This window comes from Ranitomeya variabilis, chromosome 2 (assembly GCF_051348905.1).
Source record: "Ranitomeya variabilis isolate aRanVar5 chromosome 2, aRanVar5.hap1, whole genome shotgun sequence".
Classification (NCBI taxonomy): domain Eukaryota; kingdom Metazoa; phylum Chordata; class Amphibia; order Anura; family Dendrobatidae; genus Ranitomeya; species Ranitomeya variabilis.
The window spans coordinates 917,037,313-917,059,135 of record NC_135233.1 but is presented as its reverse complement, the minus strand read 5'-3'; the positions used below and the strand labels follow the sequence as shown (position 1 = coordinate 917,059,135).

General features: G+C 48.0%; 1 protein-coding gene across 1 annotated transcript; it reads left to right on the top strand.

Annotated features, from left to right (window-relative positions):
* Nucleotides 1-473: 473 nt before the first annotated feature.
* Nucleotides 474-3,361, top strand: LOC143808202 (uncharacterized). The gene is made up of 4 exons (XM_077290625.1): nt 474-620; nt 941-1,136; nt 1,290-1,452; nt 2,209-3,361. Exons 2-4 carry the CDS (start codon nt 1,040-1,042, stop codon nt 3,221-3,223), a joined length of 1,275 nt encoding a protein of 424 aa, XP_077146740.1. The 5' UTR covers nt 474-620; nt 941-1,039; the 3' UTR covers nt 3,224-3,361.
* The last annotated feature ends 18,462 nt before the right edge of the window (nt 3,362-21,823 follow it).

The window sequence follows — 21,823 nt, the reverse complement described above, 5'->3', positions numbered from 1 at the left end:
AATGTTTATTGCTTATTATCTATAATGGTATTTATCGCCTTTTTCAGATGTATTTCTGTGGTAGATGTCACCAGATGGTGTTGTTTTGGATCATGTCTTGTTGCTATTGTAAAGTATGGCGTGCAGTTTGCTATTTCATTGTGCCTTTTTTTTTCCTCTTTATTTTTTTATTTTTTTTTTTTTTAAATTTGGACATAGGTGTCTATTTTTGCTTAATTTTGTTTGGGTCTATTCTTGTATTGTTTCTTCTATTGTCTTCTCTTGTAATGTATGGCGTTGTGGTGTCGCTTTTTGAGTTTGCATTGTCCTATCAGTCAACAGTCAATTGTGGTTGTTTTAATGTTTTATTGTATGTGGCATTGCTTTGAATGTGATTTTTTGCTCATTTTTTCATTGCAGAGCAAACTTGCAAGAATGACGAGTGAGTCAGAGTCTGAACATAGGCAATCGGCGAGGGGGAGTGCGATGAGTAATTATGTCCAGTTGCTTACTATTCGCTGCCATTTGTAGCATTGTCACTAATTTTTGTATACATTTTTTTACAGGCTTCTTCAAGTGAGGGGGAAGGCACACAGCGGGAGCAGGGAGATCGGTGCCAAGATGGGTCGTCAGGCCGGCAAGTGAGTATTTGTTTTTTTTTTTTTATCTTTTTTTTTTTTGTGGCATCCTGCTGGGAGGAACATTAGGAGCAACCTGGTTTCACTAGGGCTGTTTACTAAGCTTAATTACATATAGCTTTTCAGGGCAGCAAGTATTTGGGGGAAGGTAACATACAGTTGAACTCCCTGCACAAAAACATTCAAAAATACAGGTTTAGAAACCATCAATATACATACATAAAATGGCAAAGGATAGGGCAAAGGTACAAATCATGCCAGGTGCTGATGATGGTTGTTTATATTTGCCTATTTGTAACCTTTTTGTTTTCTATTTTTTCTAGGTTTCACAACGGGACCACAGGGAGAGTATCGATGTGGAGCTCCTGATCTCCAGCATCCAGGAGCGTGGCCCGTTGTGGGACAGCCGTGACCCCCGGCACATGGACCAGGTGGTTTCTAGGCGTTTGTGGGCAGAGGTGGCAAAGTCGCTGTGGGATGGCTTTGACAGTGCCTCCGCCAAGGACAAAGGCACCTTTAGTGAGTATTGCTGATACGCTGCTATGACCCATCTTGCCAGGATAAACACAACCGTGTGTGATGCTATCAACGCCTAAACTTTGCATCACACACGGTTGTTTTATCATTTTAAAATGCTACATATGTAACCTTTTTTTTTCTTTGCATTCACAGTGACAAAGTTGAGGACCAGATGGCGATCCATGAAGGACCGTTTCAATAAGGGGCTGCGTGCTGAGGAGGAGCAATCGAGGAGTGGTGCTGCTGCGGCCAAGTCGGTTCCATATAAATACAACCGACAATTACAGTTCCTAAGACCAATCCTTGGCCGCCGACAGTAAGTATTTTGTCCACATACCATATTGCACATTGGACATTGCCCAGACACATATATTGCACAGCCACATAGTACATTGCCCAGCCACGTACATTGTGCATCCACACACATAGTATGTTTGCAGGCCACTATATCGCAGCCACATAGTACACGTTCTAGCCACGTATCCACATAGTACATTTCCCAGGCACATAGTGTCTTGGCCATCAATGTAGTCAGCGTAGCATATTGGCCATCCACGGTATTTTTTTTAGGTTAAGCGAGAGTCCTTGTAGTCCATGACAGGTTACGTTCTGAGTCAGTGTAGTTCTGATCGCAGGAATAATGATGACGTCTCGATCACAAGATCCTAACGTCATGGACATTCCTGCGATCAGATCAGCAAAGTTTTTTTTTGTTTTTTTTTTTTAATTTTTTTTTTATAGACCTTAAATTTTCTATTATTTTTGAGACATAGACGGCATCTTGAAATTATTATTTCACACCAAAATTTTTTCAAAATATGACAGGGGTATGCATTGCCTTTGGCAGAGGGAATGTACAGTCATTTTCTGCCGTCGGTATGTCCATGATTGTTATCGTGAGCCCTAATGGTCAGCTGGCGATAACAATCAGCAATTTATTATAGGCCACACAGAGTGAGAGACAGGGGATTGTAATGTTTTGTTGTGTCATGTAATGAACATTTTTTTACAGGAGTTGGCGTATGTGATAGTTTATTAATTGAAGACTAATTTTTACATTATCTTTTCACAGGACACACAGCAGCACCCTCCAGCGAGCTCCCCCCTGTGAAGCGGAACTTCATGGATCGCCATCTGAGCCGTCACAGCCATCCCACAGCGACAGCAGGCCTGCACCACCATCATCTGGAGAACCGGCTGCCGGTACGTCAGGTTTTCCCCTGCCCGAGGCCTCTGGCGCACCTTCGTTCGGGAATTCCCGACAGCGCCAGCGGGCCTCGGACAGGTCAGTCATGCCTGAATTTTTGCACTTGGGCACGGTGTTCCAGAACGGTTTCAAGGCGTTGAGAGATGAAATGTCCAGTATGGGACGGCGCCTTGAAATCCTGGAAGCCGAGCTCACAAATCCGGCAAAACATTTTTTAAGCACAATTGCTAAGGGCATGGTGGAAAACCTTACGCCGGAACTCCAGATTTCGGTGATGCAGGACTGCCACAATTCTTACGTGAGGGCTCTGCAGCAGTCTCGGGTCGCGCAGTCAGCGACACTGCCCGTAGTGCCGTCGCTGGCTAGCGTGACTCCGACTACTGCTGCAGAGTCACTCCAGCCACCCCACCCTGGTCCAAGTGCCGGGCGACGCCACCACAGCCACCATACCAGTGTGCGGCCCACTCCTGCTCCTGCCAGGCCCTCATCCTCCCGTAGGAGTGCTTCTGGGGGAGATGCCGCCGAAGGCAGGGAAAAAAAAAAAAGAAAACATAAGAGGAGGCACACAGACACACACCCAGAGGCACAGGTTCTGGCTGCTCCAGGACACACACCATCTCGTCGTGGCTCTAGCCACAGCAGGAGCAGCCAGGGCCAACCAAGCCAAAAAAGAAGGCGGCTTGTGTTGCCTCCTCCCTCCTCCACTGACGAGGCGGTCTCCCCAGTGTACCCTGCGGGGGGTTTGGACCTGCCCTCAAGCCTCCTTCAGTATGGCGGCTCCTCCTCCTCTACCACTCCCACTCTCAGGTCCAGAACTCGAAGCTACCGGTCACCGCTGGTAGCGGATGTTGATCCCCCCTCGGATGTTGATACCCCCTAATTTGCTTTTCCCTTTTTTTCTGTTTCCCCCCAATAAAAATTTATTTTTTTGTATACAATATTTGGTCTTCTTTTCAAGTACAATGCTCGGTAATTCACTCCGTGCGCCGTTTATTTGTGCTTCAAACGCCTCATATATGCAATGTCAGACAGTATTTTTGGATTTTTTAATTTGACCGTTTCTTTGGGTGTCGTTCATTGCTGTATGAGGTGTTTCCAAACACTAAAGTGTATGAGTTGTTTTCAAAGAAAAAGGGTATGTGTCCACGCTCAGGATTGCATCCGAATTTGGTCCGGATTTTAATTCAATATTTGTAGCCAAAACCAGGCGTGGGTAATAAATACAGCAGTGGAGCATATGTTTCTATTCTACTTTTCATAATTGTTCCACTCCTGGTTTTGGCTTACAAATATTGATGAAAAAACCTGAGCAATTCAGGATGCAATCCTGAACGTGGACACATACTGTAAAGGTACCTTCACACTTAACAATGCTGCAGCAAAACAGACAACGATGCAATTCACTGCAGCATCGCTATTTGGGAGCTGGAGAGCTGTCTGTGTGACCGCTCTCCAGCGACCAACGATGCCGAGGTCCCCGGGTAACCATGTTAAACATCGGGTTGCTAAGCGCAGGGCGCACTTCCGATGTTTACCCTGGTTACCAGTGTAAAATGAAAAAAAAAAATAAATATTCACAATCGCATCCCCCGGCGTCAGCTTCCCTGCACTGACTGAGTGACGTCCCTCACAGCAACGCTGTGCTGTGCATTCACTTTACGGCCGGCGCTCACTCAGTGCAGGAAGTGGACGCCAGGGGACGCGAAGATGAGTATATTTATTTTTATTTTTTAGTTTACAATTAACACTGGTAACCACGGTAAACATAAGCGCGACCATGCGCTTGGTAACCCGTTGTTTACCCTGGTTACCAGTGTAAAACATCGCTGGTATCGTTGATTTTGCTGTCAAACACAACGATACACGGCGATCTGACAAACAAATAAATATGGTATGGTATAAATTTTGTCTTGGAAGCATGGTAGAAAACGTAAGAAATTTTTTTTATTAAAACACAACATTTTAAAAACAAAGGTTTACAAGTTTTTTAGATAAGGCACATTTACATTGGTGAACTATTTTTAGCATAGTCACACCAGAATACAGTCCAACAGTTTATTACACCATTGAATCTTGCCATGACAGACGGCCAACATCTGACACAAAATAGGCCGCAAAACGGTCCCTCATCTGCGCAATTTCCACGCTTGACCTCAGAGGATGATCATGGAAATTGGGCAATGGGTTGGCTATGGTTTCATCCAGATCAACGTTCAGTCTCTCTTTGGCCAGAATAAAATTGTGGAGAACCACACACGCCTTCACCACCTCATCCACTGTCTCAGTTTTCAGATTAATGGCGGATCCTAATATCCGCCATTTAGAGACAAGGATGCCAAAGGCGCACTCCACAGTCCTTCTGGCCCTGGACAGTCTGTAATTGAACACCCTTTTCGTGTGGTCCAAGCCCCGACTTGAGTAGGGTTTCAATAGGTTGGCAGACATTTGGAATGCCTCATCCCCAACCACAACAAATGGCATCGCAGGGCCTTCGGTGTGGGGAAGAGGTCGTGGCTGGGGGAAATTGAAATTGTTGCCATATAATTTTTGGCCCATATCAGACTCTTTGAATGTGCGCGAGTCATTTGACCGGCCAAAAGCACCAATGTCGACTGCCAGAAAACGGCAGTCCGCACCGGCAATTGCCATCAGCACAGTGGAAAAATATTTTTTGTAGTTATAGAAAAGGGATCCACTTTTCCCTGGCTTGGTAATACGAATGTGCTTGCCATCCACCGCGCCAATACAGTTTGGAAACGAACACACTTCCTCAAATTTCTCGGCGTTGGCCAACCAGATATCGCTTGTAGGGACGGGTAAAAATTCTTCCCGGAGGTTATCCCACAAAGCGCGGCAGGTCTCAGCAATAATTCCCGAGAGAGTGGAGACTCCAATCCGGAACTGAAATTGAAGGGATCGCAAGGTCTCTCCGGTAGCCAGGAAACTGCCAAGAAGATAAAGAAATTACATTAGTACATTGCAATTTATAAGGGTATGTCTCCACTGTCCGGAGACGCGGCGCTATCGTTGCAGCGGCGAAGCCGGTCGGCGATAAGCCCCGCCCCCTTCCTGGGACGCAATGGTGCCGGATGTGTACAGTACACATCCGGGATCATCGCACCCCTCGCCGTAGGGCCCTGTGATATACCTTGCGGGGACGCTGCGTCCCCGCAAGGTGTACGGACATGCTGTGTTCTGAAAAGACGCGCAGCATGTCCGGAGTCGCAGGGCCTCCGCGTGCGGGTTTCCACGCATAGTGGAGACGGGATTTCATAAAATCCCCTCCACTATGCTGGAACATCTGGACGCTGCTTGTTTGACGCTGCAGCGTCAAACAAGCTTACTGACCGTAGAAACACAGCCTAAAAGTACATTGACCATACCACCCCCAACAAAAATTAAGAAAAAAAAAAAAAAAAAAAGGGAAGATGTGAACGTAGCCGAACATATCTCAAGTCATTCAAACAGCTACGTACCGTAGAGTCACCAGCAGCCGCTCCTCTGCGGATATAGCTCTCCGGAGCTGAGTATCCTGCCTGCTGATGGCTCCTTCCACCCGACGCAGAAGATACCGGAAGCTCTCCTGAGACATCCTGGTGTACTCGAAATACTTCTCCAGGTTCTCATTCAGTTCGCCAAACAAGCTATGGTATGCTCCACGGCTCTCCCGGACTTCCAAGATAGGGTGTATCCAAAATCTGCGATGAATCCATCTCCGTTTTTCTCTTTCTCTTTGATGAGCACAGGCGACAGCATAGGCATGAGCCAAGGCTAAATCCATCTCCATATCCATGATAACACTGTCCAAGGGACGCTCCATCATGAATACCAGCAAATGGGAGGAATTCATGTCTGCCATGGTATATATACACAATTACATAAACACCAACCCTCTTCTAGCCATTGGTGGCCCTTATCTATTGTGTAGACACTTTTTTTGGTGGGTGGGATGAAGAATGACTCACTGCACAAAAAACGCATGCGGCGCAAAACGCTGCGTTTTTTGTTGGAAACGCAACTGCGTTTACAAAAAACGCTGCGTTTTGCGCCGCATGCGTTGAACGCATGCGGCGCAAAACGCAGCGTTGTGCATGCGTTGTGTTGCGTTTTTGTCTGCGTTGTGCGTTGCGGCGGCGACGCTGCGGCGCACACCGCAAATGTGAACGTAGCCTTACAAAGATATTGACTATGTTAAGATTTTTTTATTTTGTCAGATATTGATGTTTCACTACTTCCATGCCCTTCACCTTCTTTTTTACTTCTCCGACACTTTCTTCTTCATCATCCTCAGCAGCAGCATCTTTGACATCAACTTCTTCCTCACCTTATTCATCTTCTTCTTCATCTTCTACCTATTATTTTTTTTGTTACATTCTTCATATTCTTTTTATTAAACTATTATTCTTCTTCATATTCTACTTCTTCATCATATTCTTATTTGTGACAGGCATTCCTGTAGTTGTTATCTATAACAGTTTGAAGATTACACCTTTCGTTCTGCCTGTCACAAAAGAGTTACAACAGGATTTGTCCGCATTCAGTTAGGCCTGCAGCAGCAGGCTTTTTCCAGGGGCACCACGTGGAGGAACGGACTCACCCCCATACACTGCTTAGTCTTCTTCTGCTTATAATTTAGATAATATCTTTTGCTCTGATGTTTAGTCTTATGCTTAATATTCTTCTGCTCTTTGTTCTGCAGCCTCTTGTTCTTCTGCTTCTCGGTCTTCCGGGTCGTCGTCTCCAGGGTCGTCGTTGTCATCGGGGTGGTCTTCAGGGTCATCGTCTCCATAGTCGTCGTCTCAGGGGTTGTCGTCTCTAGTGTCGTCGTCATCTTAGGGGTGGTCTTCAGTGTCGTCGTCTTTAGGGTCTTGAACTTGGAAATGTAGCAGAAGGTAGAAAAAGGCTGAGAAAATGCCGAGAACCAGCTGATGGAACTGGAACCCGGATGGCTACCCGAAGGTCCAAGAGCCAATGGAACTACCGAGGACCAGCTGACGTTACTGAAACCCGGTTACTAAGCAGGAGGTACCCGTGCCAGAAAGCACTACAAAGGACCATCTGACGTTGGTGGAACTCGGATACCCAGAAGGAGGCACCTAAGCCAAAGGCTCTGCCCGGAACCAGCTGATGGTACTGGAACCAGGATGGGGAGCAGAAGGTACAAGAGCAAAAGACACTGCCGAGAACCAGCTGACGGTACTGGAACCTTGATGGGTAGCCGAAGGTACAAGAGCCAATGGAACTACCGAGGACCAGCTTATGGTACTGGAACCTGGTTACTAAGCAGGAGGTACCCATGCCTGAAAGCACTAACAAGGACCACCTGATGTTGGTGGAACTCGGATACCCAGAAGGAGGCACCTAAGCCAAAGGCTCTGCCCGGAACCAGCTGATGGTAATGGAACCAAGGGAACCTATTCAAGATTGTTTTCCTACAGCCCCAACTAGCGTTGTTGGATCCCAGGGTCAGCAGGAGGAGCAGAGTGTAGGCCGAAGTGTGCACTGGAGGCAGTTTAATATCTGATGGAGTGTCAGCATGGCGTTCGCAGGACACATTGCCGGATACACAGCAGGGGAGCAGCTGACGTTACTGAACCCCACTAACACAGTAGCAAGTGTTTTTCTCTGTGCAAACAGCACTTCCGGGAAGCAACTGGCAGTGTTGGAACCCAGGGTCAGCAGGAGGAACATAGTGTAGGCCAAAGCCTGCACTGGAAGCAGTTTAATATCTGATGGAGTGTCAGCATGGCGGTCGCAGGACACATTGCCGGATACACAGCTAGGGATCAGCTGACGTTTCTGAAACCTAATAGCAGAGGAGCAACTGTTGACTGTGCAAACAGCACTTCCAGTCAGCAACTAGCGGTGTTGGAGCCCAGGGTCAGCAGGAGGAGCAGAGTGTAGGCTGAAGCCTGCACTGGAGGCAGTTTAATATCTGATGGAGTGTCAGCGTGGCGGTCGCTGGACACATTGCCGGATACACAGCAGGGGAGCAGCTGACGTTACTGAACCCCACTAACACAGTAGCAAGTGTTTTTATCTGTGCAAACAGCACTTCCGGGAATCAACTGGCGGTGTTGGAACCCAGGGTCAGCAGGTGGAACATAGTGTAGGCCAAAGCCTGCACTGGAAGCAGTTTAATATCTGATGGAGTGTCAGCATGGCGGTCGCAGGACACATTGCCGGATACACAGCAGGGGATCAGCTGACATTACTGAAACCCAATAACAGAGGAGCAACTGTTGACTGTGCAAACAGCACTTCCAGGCAGCAACTAGCGGTGTTGGAGCCCAGGGTCAGCAGGAGGAGCAGAGTGTAGGCCAAAGCCTGCACTGGAAGCAGTTTAATATCTGATGGAGTGTCAGCATGGCGGTCGCAGGACACATTGCCGGATACACAGCAGGGGATCAGCTGACATTACTGAAACCCAATAACAGAGGAGCAACTGTTGACTGTGCAAACAGCACTTCCAGGCAGCAACTAGCGGTGTTGGAGCCCAGGGTCAGCAGGAGGAGCAGAGTGTAGGCCGAAGCCTGCCCTGGAGACAGTTTAATATCTGATGGAGTGTCAGCGTGGCGGTCGCAGGTCACATTGCCGGATACACAGCAGGGGAGCAGCTGACGTTACTGAACCCCACTAACACAGGAGCAAGTGTTTTTCTCTGTAAAAACAGCACTTCTGGGAAGCAACTGGTGGTGTTGGAACCCAGGGTCAGCAGGAGGAGCAGAGTGTAGGCTGAGGTCTAATTGAAGCAAATTGAAAGTGAACCTTTAACCCCCCCAGGTGTTAGTAACTAGAAGAGCCACCTTGTGCAGCAGTAATGCTGCACAAGGAAAATGTGGCTCTTTTAATTATGCTGCTTGCACACGCTGAACGAAACACTTATAAAATTGTGCCACTCATACCGTGAAACCGTCACAGAGGCGGGACTTTCCTTCTTAATGAGACGCAGCACAGCTGTTAAAAATACCCCCTTGGCGCTGGGCGCAGCCTCCTGAGCATTGCTTTTTTGTGTAGCGGAGTCTGCGCTGATATGTTATCCCTTGGCCATGCGCTGTTAGCGCTGCCCATCTTCTGACATCATTTGATCTCAGCCTGTGCTGTCGTGCTGCCCATTAATCCCAGCCCCGCAGTGTCTTGTGATTTATTCACATTGCAGGGCTGGGATTCATGGCCTTGCACAGTAAAAATGTTCGCCTCTCACTCATGTCCTTACGCCTGCTTCAGACTGTGCGGCGTCAGCTGATCCCTAATCACATGCCATGGCCGTGAAGCTGCACAGTCTGAAGAAGGCGGAAGGAGATGAGTGAGAGGCAAAGATATGCACAGCGCATGGCCATGAATCCCAGCCCTGCAGTGTCTTGTGATTCATTCACACTGCGGGGCTGGGATTCATGGCCTTGCACAGTAAAAATGTTTGCCTCTCACTCATGTCCTTATGCCTGCTTCAGAATGTGCAGCGTCAGCTGATCCCTAATCACATGCCACGGCCGTGAAGCCGCACAGTCTGAAGAAGGCAGAAGGAGATGAGTGAGAGGCGAAGATATGCACCGTGCATGCCCCTGAATCACAGGCCCGAAGTGAGAATAAATAAGACACTGCGGGGCGCTATCTCGGGCAGGGCGGCCACACAGGCACAGCCAGGCTGACACCAAATGATGTCAGAAGACGGGCAGCGCTAACTGCACATGGCCAAGGTTGAACATAACAGCGCAGGCTCCGGGACAGATTCAATCAATGCAGAGGAGGCGTCATACAAAGCCAAGGGGGTTGCTGCGTGTCATTACGAAGGAAAGTCACACCACAGGGACGGTTTAACGGTATCAGGGGACACATTTTATACGTTTTTACTTCTGCATGTGCAAGGAGAATAGCTAAATGTAAAAATGCAGCATTAGTGATGCACAAGGTGGCTCTTCTAGTTACAAACGCCTGGGGGGACAGGTTCCATTAATTTTGTGTTGTAGTGTCTGCGTGGCGTTTGAAGGACACATTGCCGGTTACACAGCAGGGGAACAGCTGGCTTTACTGAACCCCACTGACACAGTGGCGAGTGTTTTTCTCTGTGCAGCCAGCACTTCCAAGCACCAACTGGCAGTGTTAGAGACCAGGGACAGCAGGAGGAGCAGAGTGTAGGCCGAAGCCTGCACTGGAGGCAGTAAAATATCTGTAGTGTCTGCGTGGCATTTGCAGGACACATTTCCGGCTGCACAGCAGGGGAACAGCTGGCGCTACTGAACCCCACTGACACAGTGGCGAGTGTTTTTCTCTGTGCAGCCAGCACTTCCGAGCACCGACTGGCGGTGTTAGAGCCCAGGGATAGCAGGAGGTGCAGGCTAGAGTTATTGCCGCAACACAGCAGGGGATCAGCTGGCATTACTGAACCCCAATAAAACGGCAGCAAGTGTTGACTGTGGAGACAGCACTTCCGGGCAGCAACTGGCGGTGTTGAAGCCCAGGGAAAGCAGGAGGAGCAGAGTGTAGGCTGAGGCCTAATTGGAGCAAGTTGAAAGGGAACCTTTAACCCCCCCAGGCGTTTGTAGCTGAAAGAGCCAACTTGTGCAGCACTAATATCCATATATAGATCAATTGGCCTATGTGTATGACACTTCCATTAATATAACAGAATCCAAAGAGCACCAAATACGGAAGTCCATGTCATATTTTTCCATAAAATAGTAAATTTTATTAAATATATCTTTTTTTTAAAAATACCAAGCAATTAAAACAAATAACTCAAACAATGGAGACAACACATGCAAGTACACCGCCTAGTAACAGTTTCAGCAGCACATATTATATAGGGGATAAGTAGTAAGCTAGTAAGGTGCAAAAGTAATATGCAGCTATATTGCTTAAGTTGTACATGTAGGGATAAATAGTTGACATATAAACACCTGTACCCTTTAGTGGGCCATGCTAAGTAACCCTACAGGAGTATATGTGGCAGTGTGTATGGCCTAATAAAGTGCATAGTGCATTGTGCTTAACTACCACCACCACATAGCCTCCATATAAGCAACCCAGCTGCCTTTGGTAAGCAAATTTTCAATTCATCAACAATCCTATAAATCCTAAAGCTTAGGACCGCGTACACAGGTTATGTAACACTACTTATTTCTACACTTTATGCATACTAATATATGGGATTTATAGGATTGTTGATGAATTGAAAATTTGCTTACCAAAGGCAGCTGGGTTGCTTATATGGAGGCTATGTGGTGGTGGTAGTTAAGTACAATGCACTATGCACTTTATTAGGCCATACACACTGCCACATATACTCCTGTAGGGTTACTTAGCATGGCCCACTAAAGGGTACAGGTGTTTATATGTCAACTATTTATCCCTACATGTACAACTTAAGCAATATAGCTGCATATTACTTTTGCACCTTACTAGCTTACTACTTATCCCCTATATAATATGTGCTGCTGAAACTGTTACTAGGCGGTGTACTTGCATGTGTTGTCTCCATTGTTTGAGTTATTTGTTTTAATTGCTTGGTATTTTAAAAAAAAAGATATATTTAATAAAATTTACTATTTTATGGAAAAATATGACATGGACTTCCGTATTTGGTGCTCTTTGGATTTTGTGCAGCACTAATGCTGCAAAAGGAAAAGGTGGCTCTTTTAATTATGCTCCTTGCAAACACAGAACTAAACACTTATAAAATGTGTCCCATGACACAGTGAAACCGTCCCGGAGGTGGGACTTTCCTTCGTAATGGGTCGCAGCACAGATGTTATTCCTACCCCCTTGGCGCCGTGCGCCGCCTCCTCAGCGTTGTTTGAATCTGTCCCGGAGCCTGCGCTGTTAGGTTCAACCTTGGCCATGCGCAGTTAGCGCTGCCTGTCTTCTGACACCATTTGGTGTCAGGCTGGCTGCTCCTGTGCATCCGTGCTGCCAGAGATCCCGCCTCGCAATGTCGTCTAATGTAATCACACTGCAGGTCTGGGATCCATGGGCATGCGCAGTGCATATCTTCGCCTCTCACTCATCTCCTTTTGGATTCTTCAGACTGTGTGGCATCACGGCGGTGGCATGCTAGTAGGGATCAGCTGACGGTGCGCAATCTGAAGAAGGCGGAGGGAGATGAGAGACAGCTTGAGGTGAAGATATGCACTGGGCATGCCCATGGATCCCAGGCCCGCAGTATGATTAAATCAGAAGAGACTGCGAGGCGGGATCTCGGGCAGCGCGGCCACACAGGCCCAGTCCGCCTGACACCAAACTGCGCATGGCCAAGGTTGAACAAAACAGCGCAGGCTATGGGACAGATTCAAACAACGCTAAGGAGGCGGCGCACGGCGCCAAGGGGGTAGGTATGACGGCTGTGCTGCGTCCCATTATGATGGAAAGTCCCACCTCCGGGACGGTTTTACGGTATCAGGGGACACATTTTATAAGTGTTAAGTTCAGCATGTGCAAGGAGCAAAACTAAAAGAGCTACCTTTTACTTGTGCAGCATTACTGCACAAGGTGGCTCTTTCAGTAACAAATGCCTGGGGGGACAGGTTCCCTTACATTTCAGTTGTTGTGTCAGCGTGGTGGTCGCAAGACACATTGCCAGATACACAGCTGGGGATCAGCTGACATTACTGAACCCCAATAACACGGCAGCAAGTGTTGACTGTGCAGACGGCACTTCTGAGCATCAACTGGCGGTGTTGGAGCCCAGGGATTACAGTTCAGGTGGTAGAAACGTGAACGCAACAGGAGACATGGATACTGTAGCCAACCAATTATTTAATCTGGAAGAGGAGTGGCAAATTCCTGCGAGATCCAGTCCTTGTTCATTTTCAGAAAAGTAAGCCAGTCAACATTATCGGAGGATAGTCGCATGCGACGGTCTGTTAGTACACCACCTGCGGCACTAAAGACGCGTTCCGATAATACACTAGCAGCAGGGCAAGCCAGCACCTCCAATGCGTACTGGCTTAGCTCTGGCCATGTATCCAGCTTAGAGACCCAAAACTTGAAGGGGGAAGAGCCGTCTGGGAGTACAGTAATAGGGCAAGACACGTAGTCTGTCACCATCTGACGGAAAGGTTGCCTCCTGCTGACTGGAGCCGCCTGTGATGGTGTAGACATTTGTGGCGGGCACACAAAACTGTGCCACAGTTGGGCCATACTGGTCTTGCCTTGTGCTGAGGCACTGCTTCTGCTCCCTCTTTGTGCAGAGCTTCCTCCACTGCCTCGATGCACTGAGCTGCTTTGTAAAGCACTAGCAGCACTGCTCTCAGTTGGACTGGAGTAGATGATGGAATTCACCAGTGTGTCTTGGTACTCCCGCATTTTACGCTCCAGGTTCAACGGTGTTATGAAGCTTTGTAAGTTGTCCCGGTAGCGAGGATCTAGGAGGGTGTACACCCAATAATCAACTGTGTTGAGAATGTGGGCAATGCGGCGGTTGTTTCTCAGGTACTGCAGCATGTAATCAGCCATGTGCTTCAGACTGCCAACTGGCCAAGAAACGCTGTACCCTGCTTGAGGCGAGATCTCTGCCTGCTCTGCATCACCCCACCCTCACTCTACACACTGACTACTGGAGAATTGTGTAACTCCCTCCTCTGGACCGATGTCTTCCTCCTCCATTGACTCCTCCTCATCCTCCACACAAAGTGTCCCCTGCCTAGGCCTTTGTGAGGAACCACGTAGCGCTGACTGTCCAGAAGCTGATGGAATTGGTGACATCTCGTCCTGCACCTCTTCCACAACGTCATCCCTTAGCGCATGCAGTGTTTGTTGAAGCAGGCAGATAAGAGGGACAGTCATGCTGACTAGTGCATCATCTGCACTCGCCATCCGCGTGGAATCATCGAAGGAACACAAAACCTGGCAAACGTCCTTCATAGTGGCCCACTCAGTGGTTGTGAAGTCTGAACGGTGCGAGGTGCGACTTCTTTGTGCCTGATGCAGCTGGTACTCCATTACTGCTGGCTGTTGCTCACACAACCGCTCCAACATATGCAACATGGAATTCCACCTGGTGGGTAGGTCACATATGATGCAATGTTCCAGAAGGCGGAATCGGCGCTGCAGAGCTGCAGTGCGCGATCTTGCCATGCTGGAACGCCGCAAGTGAGCACACTCTAGGCGGGCCTTGTGCAGCAGTGCATCAAGATCCGGATAGTCCCTCAAAAAACTCTGCACGACCAAGATGAGCACATGTGCCAGATATGGGATGTGAGTGAGGTTGCCTAGGCCCAGAGCTGCCACCAGATTGTGGCCATTGTCACACACTACCATGCCTGGCTGGAAATTCGCTGGCATAAACCACAGGTCGCTCTCCTGCTTTATGGCACTCCAGAGCTCCTGTGCTGTGTGGCTCCGATTTCCCAAGGAAATTAATTTCAATGCGGCCTGCTGACGTTTGGCCACAGCTGTGCTCATATCGGTCGTAACAGGTAAACATTCATGGGTCCATGTGGAGGTAGACTGTGATGGCTCCTGCAGCGATGATTCTGAGGAACTTGAGTATGAGGAGGAGTCAATGCATACAGACTGGATTCCTGCAATCCTTGGAGTTGGCAGAACATGTCCTGCACCACTCGCACGATCTGTACCCGGCTCAACAACATTAACCCAATGGGCAGTGAGGGAAAGGTATCGCCCCTGTCCATGGTGACTGGTCCATGCATCGGTGGTGAGGTGGACCATGCTACTGACGGCGTTCAGTAGCACGTGTTTTATATGTCCCTCCACATGCTTGTTCAGGGCAGAGATGGCTTGCCTGCTGAAATAAAAGCGGCTGGGCACATTGTTTTGTGGGACTGCCAATGCCATCAAGTTACGGAAGCTGTCAGTCTCCACCAGCCTGAATGACAGCATTTCAGGGGACAGTAGTTTTGCAATGCCAGCATTCCATGGCCGTGAAGCCACACAGTCTGAAGAAGGCGGAAGGAGATGAGTGAGAGGCGAAGATATGCACAGCGCATGGCCATGAATCTCAGCCCCACAGTGCCTTGTGATTCATTCACACTGCTGGGCTGGGATTCTTGGCCTTGTGCAGTAAAAATGTTCACCTCTCACTCATGTCCTTATGCCTGCTTCAGACTGTGCGGCGTCAGCTGATCCCTAATCACATGCCACGGCCGTGAAGCCGCACAGTCTGAAGAAGGTGGAAGGAGATGAGTGAGAGGCAAAGATATGCGCCGCGCATGCTGTCATGATTCTCAATGGCGAGAGAACATAGCCCAGCATATATGAGAACTAGCTCTTGGAAGATGGAAACTATACTGACCATGAACTAAACCTGCCGCACAACTAGAAGTGGCCGGGTAGCATGCCTACGTTTTTGTAACCCTAGATGCCCAGCGCCAGCCGGAGAACTACCTAATCCTAGCAGAGGAAAAGACAGTCCTGGCTCACCTCTAGAGAAATTTTCCCAAAAGGCAGACAGAGGCCCCCACATATATTGGCGGTGATTTTAGATGAAATGACAAACGTAGTATGAAAATAGGTTTAGCAAAATCGAGGTCCGCTTTCTAGATAGCAGGAAGACAGAAAGGACACTTTCATGGTCAGCAGAAAACCCTATCAAAACACCATCCAGAAATTCCTTTAAGACTCTAGCATTAACTCATAACACCAGAGTGGCAATTTCTGATCACAAGAGCTTTCCAGACACAGTAACGAAGCAGCAGCTGTGAACAGGAACAAAATGCAAAAACACACAAGGACAAAAGTCCAACTTAGCTGGGAGTTGTCTAGTAGCAGGAACAAGCACAGAAGGCTTCTGATTACATTGTTGACCGGCATGAAACTGACAGAGGAGCAAGGTTATATAGCGACTCCCACATCCTGATAGGAGCAGGTGAACAGAGGGGATGATGCACACAAGTTAATTCCACAAGTGGCCACCGGGGGAGCCCAGAATCCAATTTCACAACAGTACCCCCCCTCAAGGAGGGGGCACCGAACCCTCACCAGAACCACCAGGGCGATCAGGATGAGCCCTATGAAAGGCACGGACAAGATCGGAGGCATGAACATCAGAGGCAGTGACCCAAGAATTATCCTCCTGACCGTATCCCTTCCATTTGACCAGATACTGGAGTTTCCGTCTGGAAACACGAGAGTCTAAGATCTTTTCCACAACGTACTCCAACTCACCCTCAACCAACACCGGAGCAGGAGGCTCAACGGAAGGCACAACCGGTACCTCATACCTGCGCAACAATGACCGATGAAAAACATTATGAATCGAAAAGGATGCAGGGAGGTCCAAACGGAAGGACACAGGGTTAAGAATCTCCAATATCTTGTACGGGCCGATGAACCGAGGCTTAAACTTAGGAGAAGAAACCCTCATAGGGACAAAACGAGAAGACAACCACACCAAGTCCCCAACACAAAGCCGAGGACCAACACGACGACGGCGGTTGGCAAAAAGCTGAGTCTTCTCCTGGGACAACTTCAAATTGTCCACCACCTGCCCCCAAATCTGATGCAACCTCTCCACCACAGCATCCACTCCAGGACAATCCGAAGATTCCACTTGACCGGAGGAAAATCGAGGATGAAACCCCGAATTACAGAAAAACGGGGACACCAAGGTGGCAGAGCTGGCCCGATTATTGAGGGCGAACTCCGCCAAAGGTAAAAAAGCAACCCAATCATCCTGATCCACAGACACAAAACACCTCAAATATGTCTCCAAGGTCTGATTAGTCCGCTCGGTCTGGCCATTAGTCTGAGGATGGAAAGCAGACGGAAAAGACAAATCTATGCCCATCCTAGCACAGAATGCCCGCCAAAATCTAGACACGAATTGGGTCCCTCTGTCAGAAACGATATTCTCCGGAATACCATGCAAACGAACAACATTTTGAAAAAACAGAGGAACCAACTCGGAAGAAGAAGGCAACTTAGGCAAGGGAACCAGATGGACCATCTTAGAGAAACGGTCACACACCACCCAGATGACAGACATCTTCTGAGAAACAGGCAGATCCGAAATAAAATCCATCGAGATGTGCGTCCAAGGCCTCTTCGGGATAGGCAAGGGTAACAACAATCCACTAGCCCGAGAACAACAAGGCTTGGCCCGAGCACAAACGTCACAAGACTGCACAAAGCCTCGCACATCTCGTGACAGGGAAGGCCACCAGAAGGGCCTTGCCACCAAATCCCTGGTACCAAAGATTCCAGGATGACCTGCCAACGCAGAAGAATGAACCTCAGAGATGACTCTACTGGTCCAATCATCAGGAACAAACAGTCTACCAGGTGGGCAACGATCAGGTCTATCCGCCTGAAACTCCTGCAAGGCCCGCCGCAGGTCTGGAGAAACGGCAGACAATATCACTCCATCTTTAAGGATACCTGTGGGCTCAGAATTACCAGGGGAGTCAGGCTCAAAACTCCTAGAAAGGGCATCCGCCTTAACATTCTTAGAACCCGGTAGGTACGACACCACAAAATTAAACCGAGAGAAAAACAACGACCAGCGCGCCTGTCTAGGATTCAGGCGCCTGGCAGACTCAAGGTAAATTAAATTTTTGTGGTCAGTCAATACCACCACCTGATGTCTGGCCCCCTCAAGCCAGTGACGCCACTCCTCAAAAGCCCACTTCATGGCCAAAAGCTCCCGATTCCCAATATCATAATTCCGCTCGGCGGGCGAAAATTTACGGGAAAAAAAAGCACAAGGTCTCATCACGGAGCAGTCGGAACTTCTCTGCGACAACACCGCCCCAGCTCCGATTTCAGAAGCGTCGACCTCAACCTGAAAAGGAAGAGCAACATCAGGCTGACGCAACACTGGGGCGGAAGAAAAGCGGCGCTTGAGCTCCCGAAAGGCCTCCACAGCATCAGGGGACCAATCAGCAACATCAGCACCCTTCTTAGTCAAATCAGTCAATGGTTTTACAACATCAGAAAAACCAGCAATAAATCGACGATAAAAGTTAGCAAAGCCCAAAAATTTCTGAAGACTCTTAAGAGAAGAGGGTTGCGTCCAATCACCAATAGCCTGAACCTTGACAGGATCCATCTCGATGGAAGAGGGGGAAAAAATGTATCCCAAGAAGGAAATCTTTTGAACCCCAAAAACACACTTAGAACCCTTCACACACAAGGAATTAGACCGCAAAACCTGAAAAACCCTCCTGACCTGCTGGACATGAGAGTCCCAGTCATCCGAAAAAATCAGAATATCATCCAGATACACAATCATAAATTTATCCAAATAATCGCGGAAAATGTCATGCATTAAGGACTGGAAGACTGAAGGGGCATTTGAAAGACCAAAAGGCATCACCAAATACTCAAAATGGCCCTCGGGCGTATTAAATGCGGTTTTCCACTCATCCCCCTGCTTGATTCGCACCAAATTATACGCCCCACGGAGATCAATCTTAGAGAACCACTTGGCCCCCTTTATACGAGCAAACAAATCAGTAAGCAGTGGTAACGGATATTGATATTTAACCGTGATTTTATTCAAAAGTCGATAATCAATACACGGCCTCAAAGAGCCGTCTTTCTTAGACACAAAGAAAAAACCGGCTCCTAAGGGAGATGACGAAGGACGAATATGTCCCTTTTCCAAGGACTCCTTTATATATTCTCGCATAGCAGCGTGTTCAGGCACAGACAGATTAAATAAACGACCCTTAGGGTATTTACTACCCGGGATCAAGTCTATGGCACAATCGCACTCCCGGTGCGGAGGTAGTGAACCAACCTTGGGTTCTTCAAAAACGTCACGAAAGTCAGACAAGAATTCAGGAATCTCAGAGGGAATAGATGATGAAATGGAAACCAAAGGTACGTCCCCATGAGTTCCTTTACATCCCCAGCTTAACACAGACATAGCTCTCCAGTCGAGGACTGGGTTATGAGATTGCAGCCATGGCAATCACAGCACCAAAACATCATGCAGATTATACAGCACCAGAAAGTGAATAACCTCCTGGTGATCCGGATTAACACGCATAGTCACTTGTGTCCAGTATTGTGGTTTATTACTAGCCAATGGGGTGGAGTCAATCCCTTTCAGAGGTATCGGAGCCTCCAATGGCTCCAAATCATACCCACAGCGTTTGGCAAAGGACCAATCCATAAGACTCAAAGCAGTGCCAGAGTCGACATAGGCGTCCGCGGTAATAGATGACAAAGAACAAATCAGGGTCACAGATAGAATAAACTTAGACTGTAAAGTGCTAATTGAAACAGACTTGTCAGGCTTCTTAGTACGCTTAAAGCATGCTGATATAACATGAGTAGAATCACCACAATAGAAGCACAACCCATTTTTACGTCTAAAATTCTGCCGCTCGCTTCTGGACAGAATTCTATCACATTGCATATTTTCTGGCGTTTTCTCAGTAGACACCGCCAAATGGTGCACAGGTTTGCGCTCCCGCAGACGCCTATCGATCTGAATAGCCATCGTCATGGACTCATTCAGACCCGCAGGCACAGGGAACCCCACCATAACATCCTTAATGGCATCAGAGAGACCTTCTCTGAAAATCGCCGCCAGGGCGCACTCATTCCACTGAGTAAGCACAGACCATTTGCGGAATTTTTGGCAGTATATTTCAGCTTCATCTTGCCCCTGAGACAAGGACATCAAGGCCTTTTCCGCCTGAAGCTCTAAATGAGGTTCCTCATAAAGCAACCCCAAGGCCAGAAAAAACGCATCCACATTGAGCAACGCAGGATCCCCTGGTGCCAATGCAAAAGCCCAGTCTTGAGGGTCGCCCCGGAGCAAGGAAATTACAATCCTGACCTGCTGTGCAGGGTCTCCGGCAGAGCGAGACTTCAGGGACAAAAACAATTTGCAATTATTTTTAAAATTTTGAAAGTGAGATCTATTCCCCGAGAAGAATTCAGGCAAAGGAATTCTAGGCTCAGACATAGGTGCATGAACAACAAAATCTTGCAAATTTTGTACCTTTGTGGCGAGATTATTCAAACCTGTAGCTACACTCTGAAGATCCATTTGAAACAGGTGAACACAGAGCCATTCAAGGATTAGAAGGAGAAAAATGGAGGAAGGCTGCAGTATAGGCAGACTAGCAAGTGATTCAATTAAGAGCACACTCAGAACTAGAGGAAAAAAAAAAAAAAAAAAAAAATTGTAGCAGACTTCTTTTTTCTCTCCTTTCTCAGCCAGTAATTTAACCCTTTTTTTGGCCGGTCAAACTGTCATGATTCTCAATGGCGAGAGAACATAGCCCAGCATATATGAGAACTAGCTCTTGGAAGATGGAAACTATACTGACCATGAACTAAACCTGCCGCACAACTAGAAGTGGCCGGGTAGCATGCCTACGTTTTTGTAACCCTAGATGCCCAGCGCCAGCCGGAGAACTACCTAATCCTAGCAGAGGAAAAGACAGTCCTGGCTCACCTCTAGAGAAATTTTCCCAAAAGGCAGACAGAGGCCCCCACATATATTGGTATATTGATTTTAGATGAAATGACAAACGTAGTATGAAAATAGGTTTAGCAAAATCGAGGTCCGCTTTCTAGATAGCAGGAAGACAGAAAGGACACTTTCATGGTCAGCAGAAAACCCTATCAAAACACCATCCAGAAATTCCTTTAAGACTCTAGCATTAACTCATAACACCAGAGTGGCAATTTCTGATCACAAGAGCTTTCCAGACACAGTAACGAAACAGCAGCTGTGAACAGGAACAAAATGCAAAAACACACAAGGACAAAAGTCCAACTTAGCTGGGAGTTGTCTAGTAGCAGGAACAAGCACAGAAGGCTTCTGATTACATTGTTGACCGGCATGAAACTGACAGAGGAGCAAGGTTATATAGCGACTCCCACATCCTGATAGGAGCAGGTGAACAGAGGGGATGATGCACACAAGTTAATTCCACAAGTGGCCACCGGGGGAGCCCAGAATCCAATTTCACAACAGCATGCCCATGAATCACAGGCCCGAAGTGAGAATAAATAAGACACTGCGGGGCGTTATCTCGGGTAGGGCAGCCACACAGGCGCAGCCAGGCTGACACCAAATGATGTCAGAAGATGGGCAGCGCTAACTGCACATGGCCAAGGTTGAACATAACATCGCAGGCTCCGGGACAGATTCATCAATGCAGAGGAGGTGTCGTACAACGCCAAGGGGGTTGCTGCGTGTCATTACGAAGGAAAGTCACACCACAGGGACGATTTTATCTGTATCAGGGGACACATTTTATACGTGTTTACTTCTGCATGTGCAAGGAGAATAACTAAATGAGCCACCTTGTAAAAATGCAGCATTAGTGATGCACAAGGTGGCTGGGTCTGTGGACAACAGTGCCAGAGGTTCTTCCATGGTGATCCTGTGAGGAAGCCGAACCAGCTGTGTGTGAGCTGGAGGAAGAGGCAACAACATGAGCTAAAGAGGTGGTAGCTGCCGCTGTTGGTTGGCCTAGGTCTTCAGTGTGTTTCTGTAACTCCACCGCGTGCTTGGTCCGCAGATGTTTCCACATATTTGAGGTATTAAGGTTGCTGA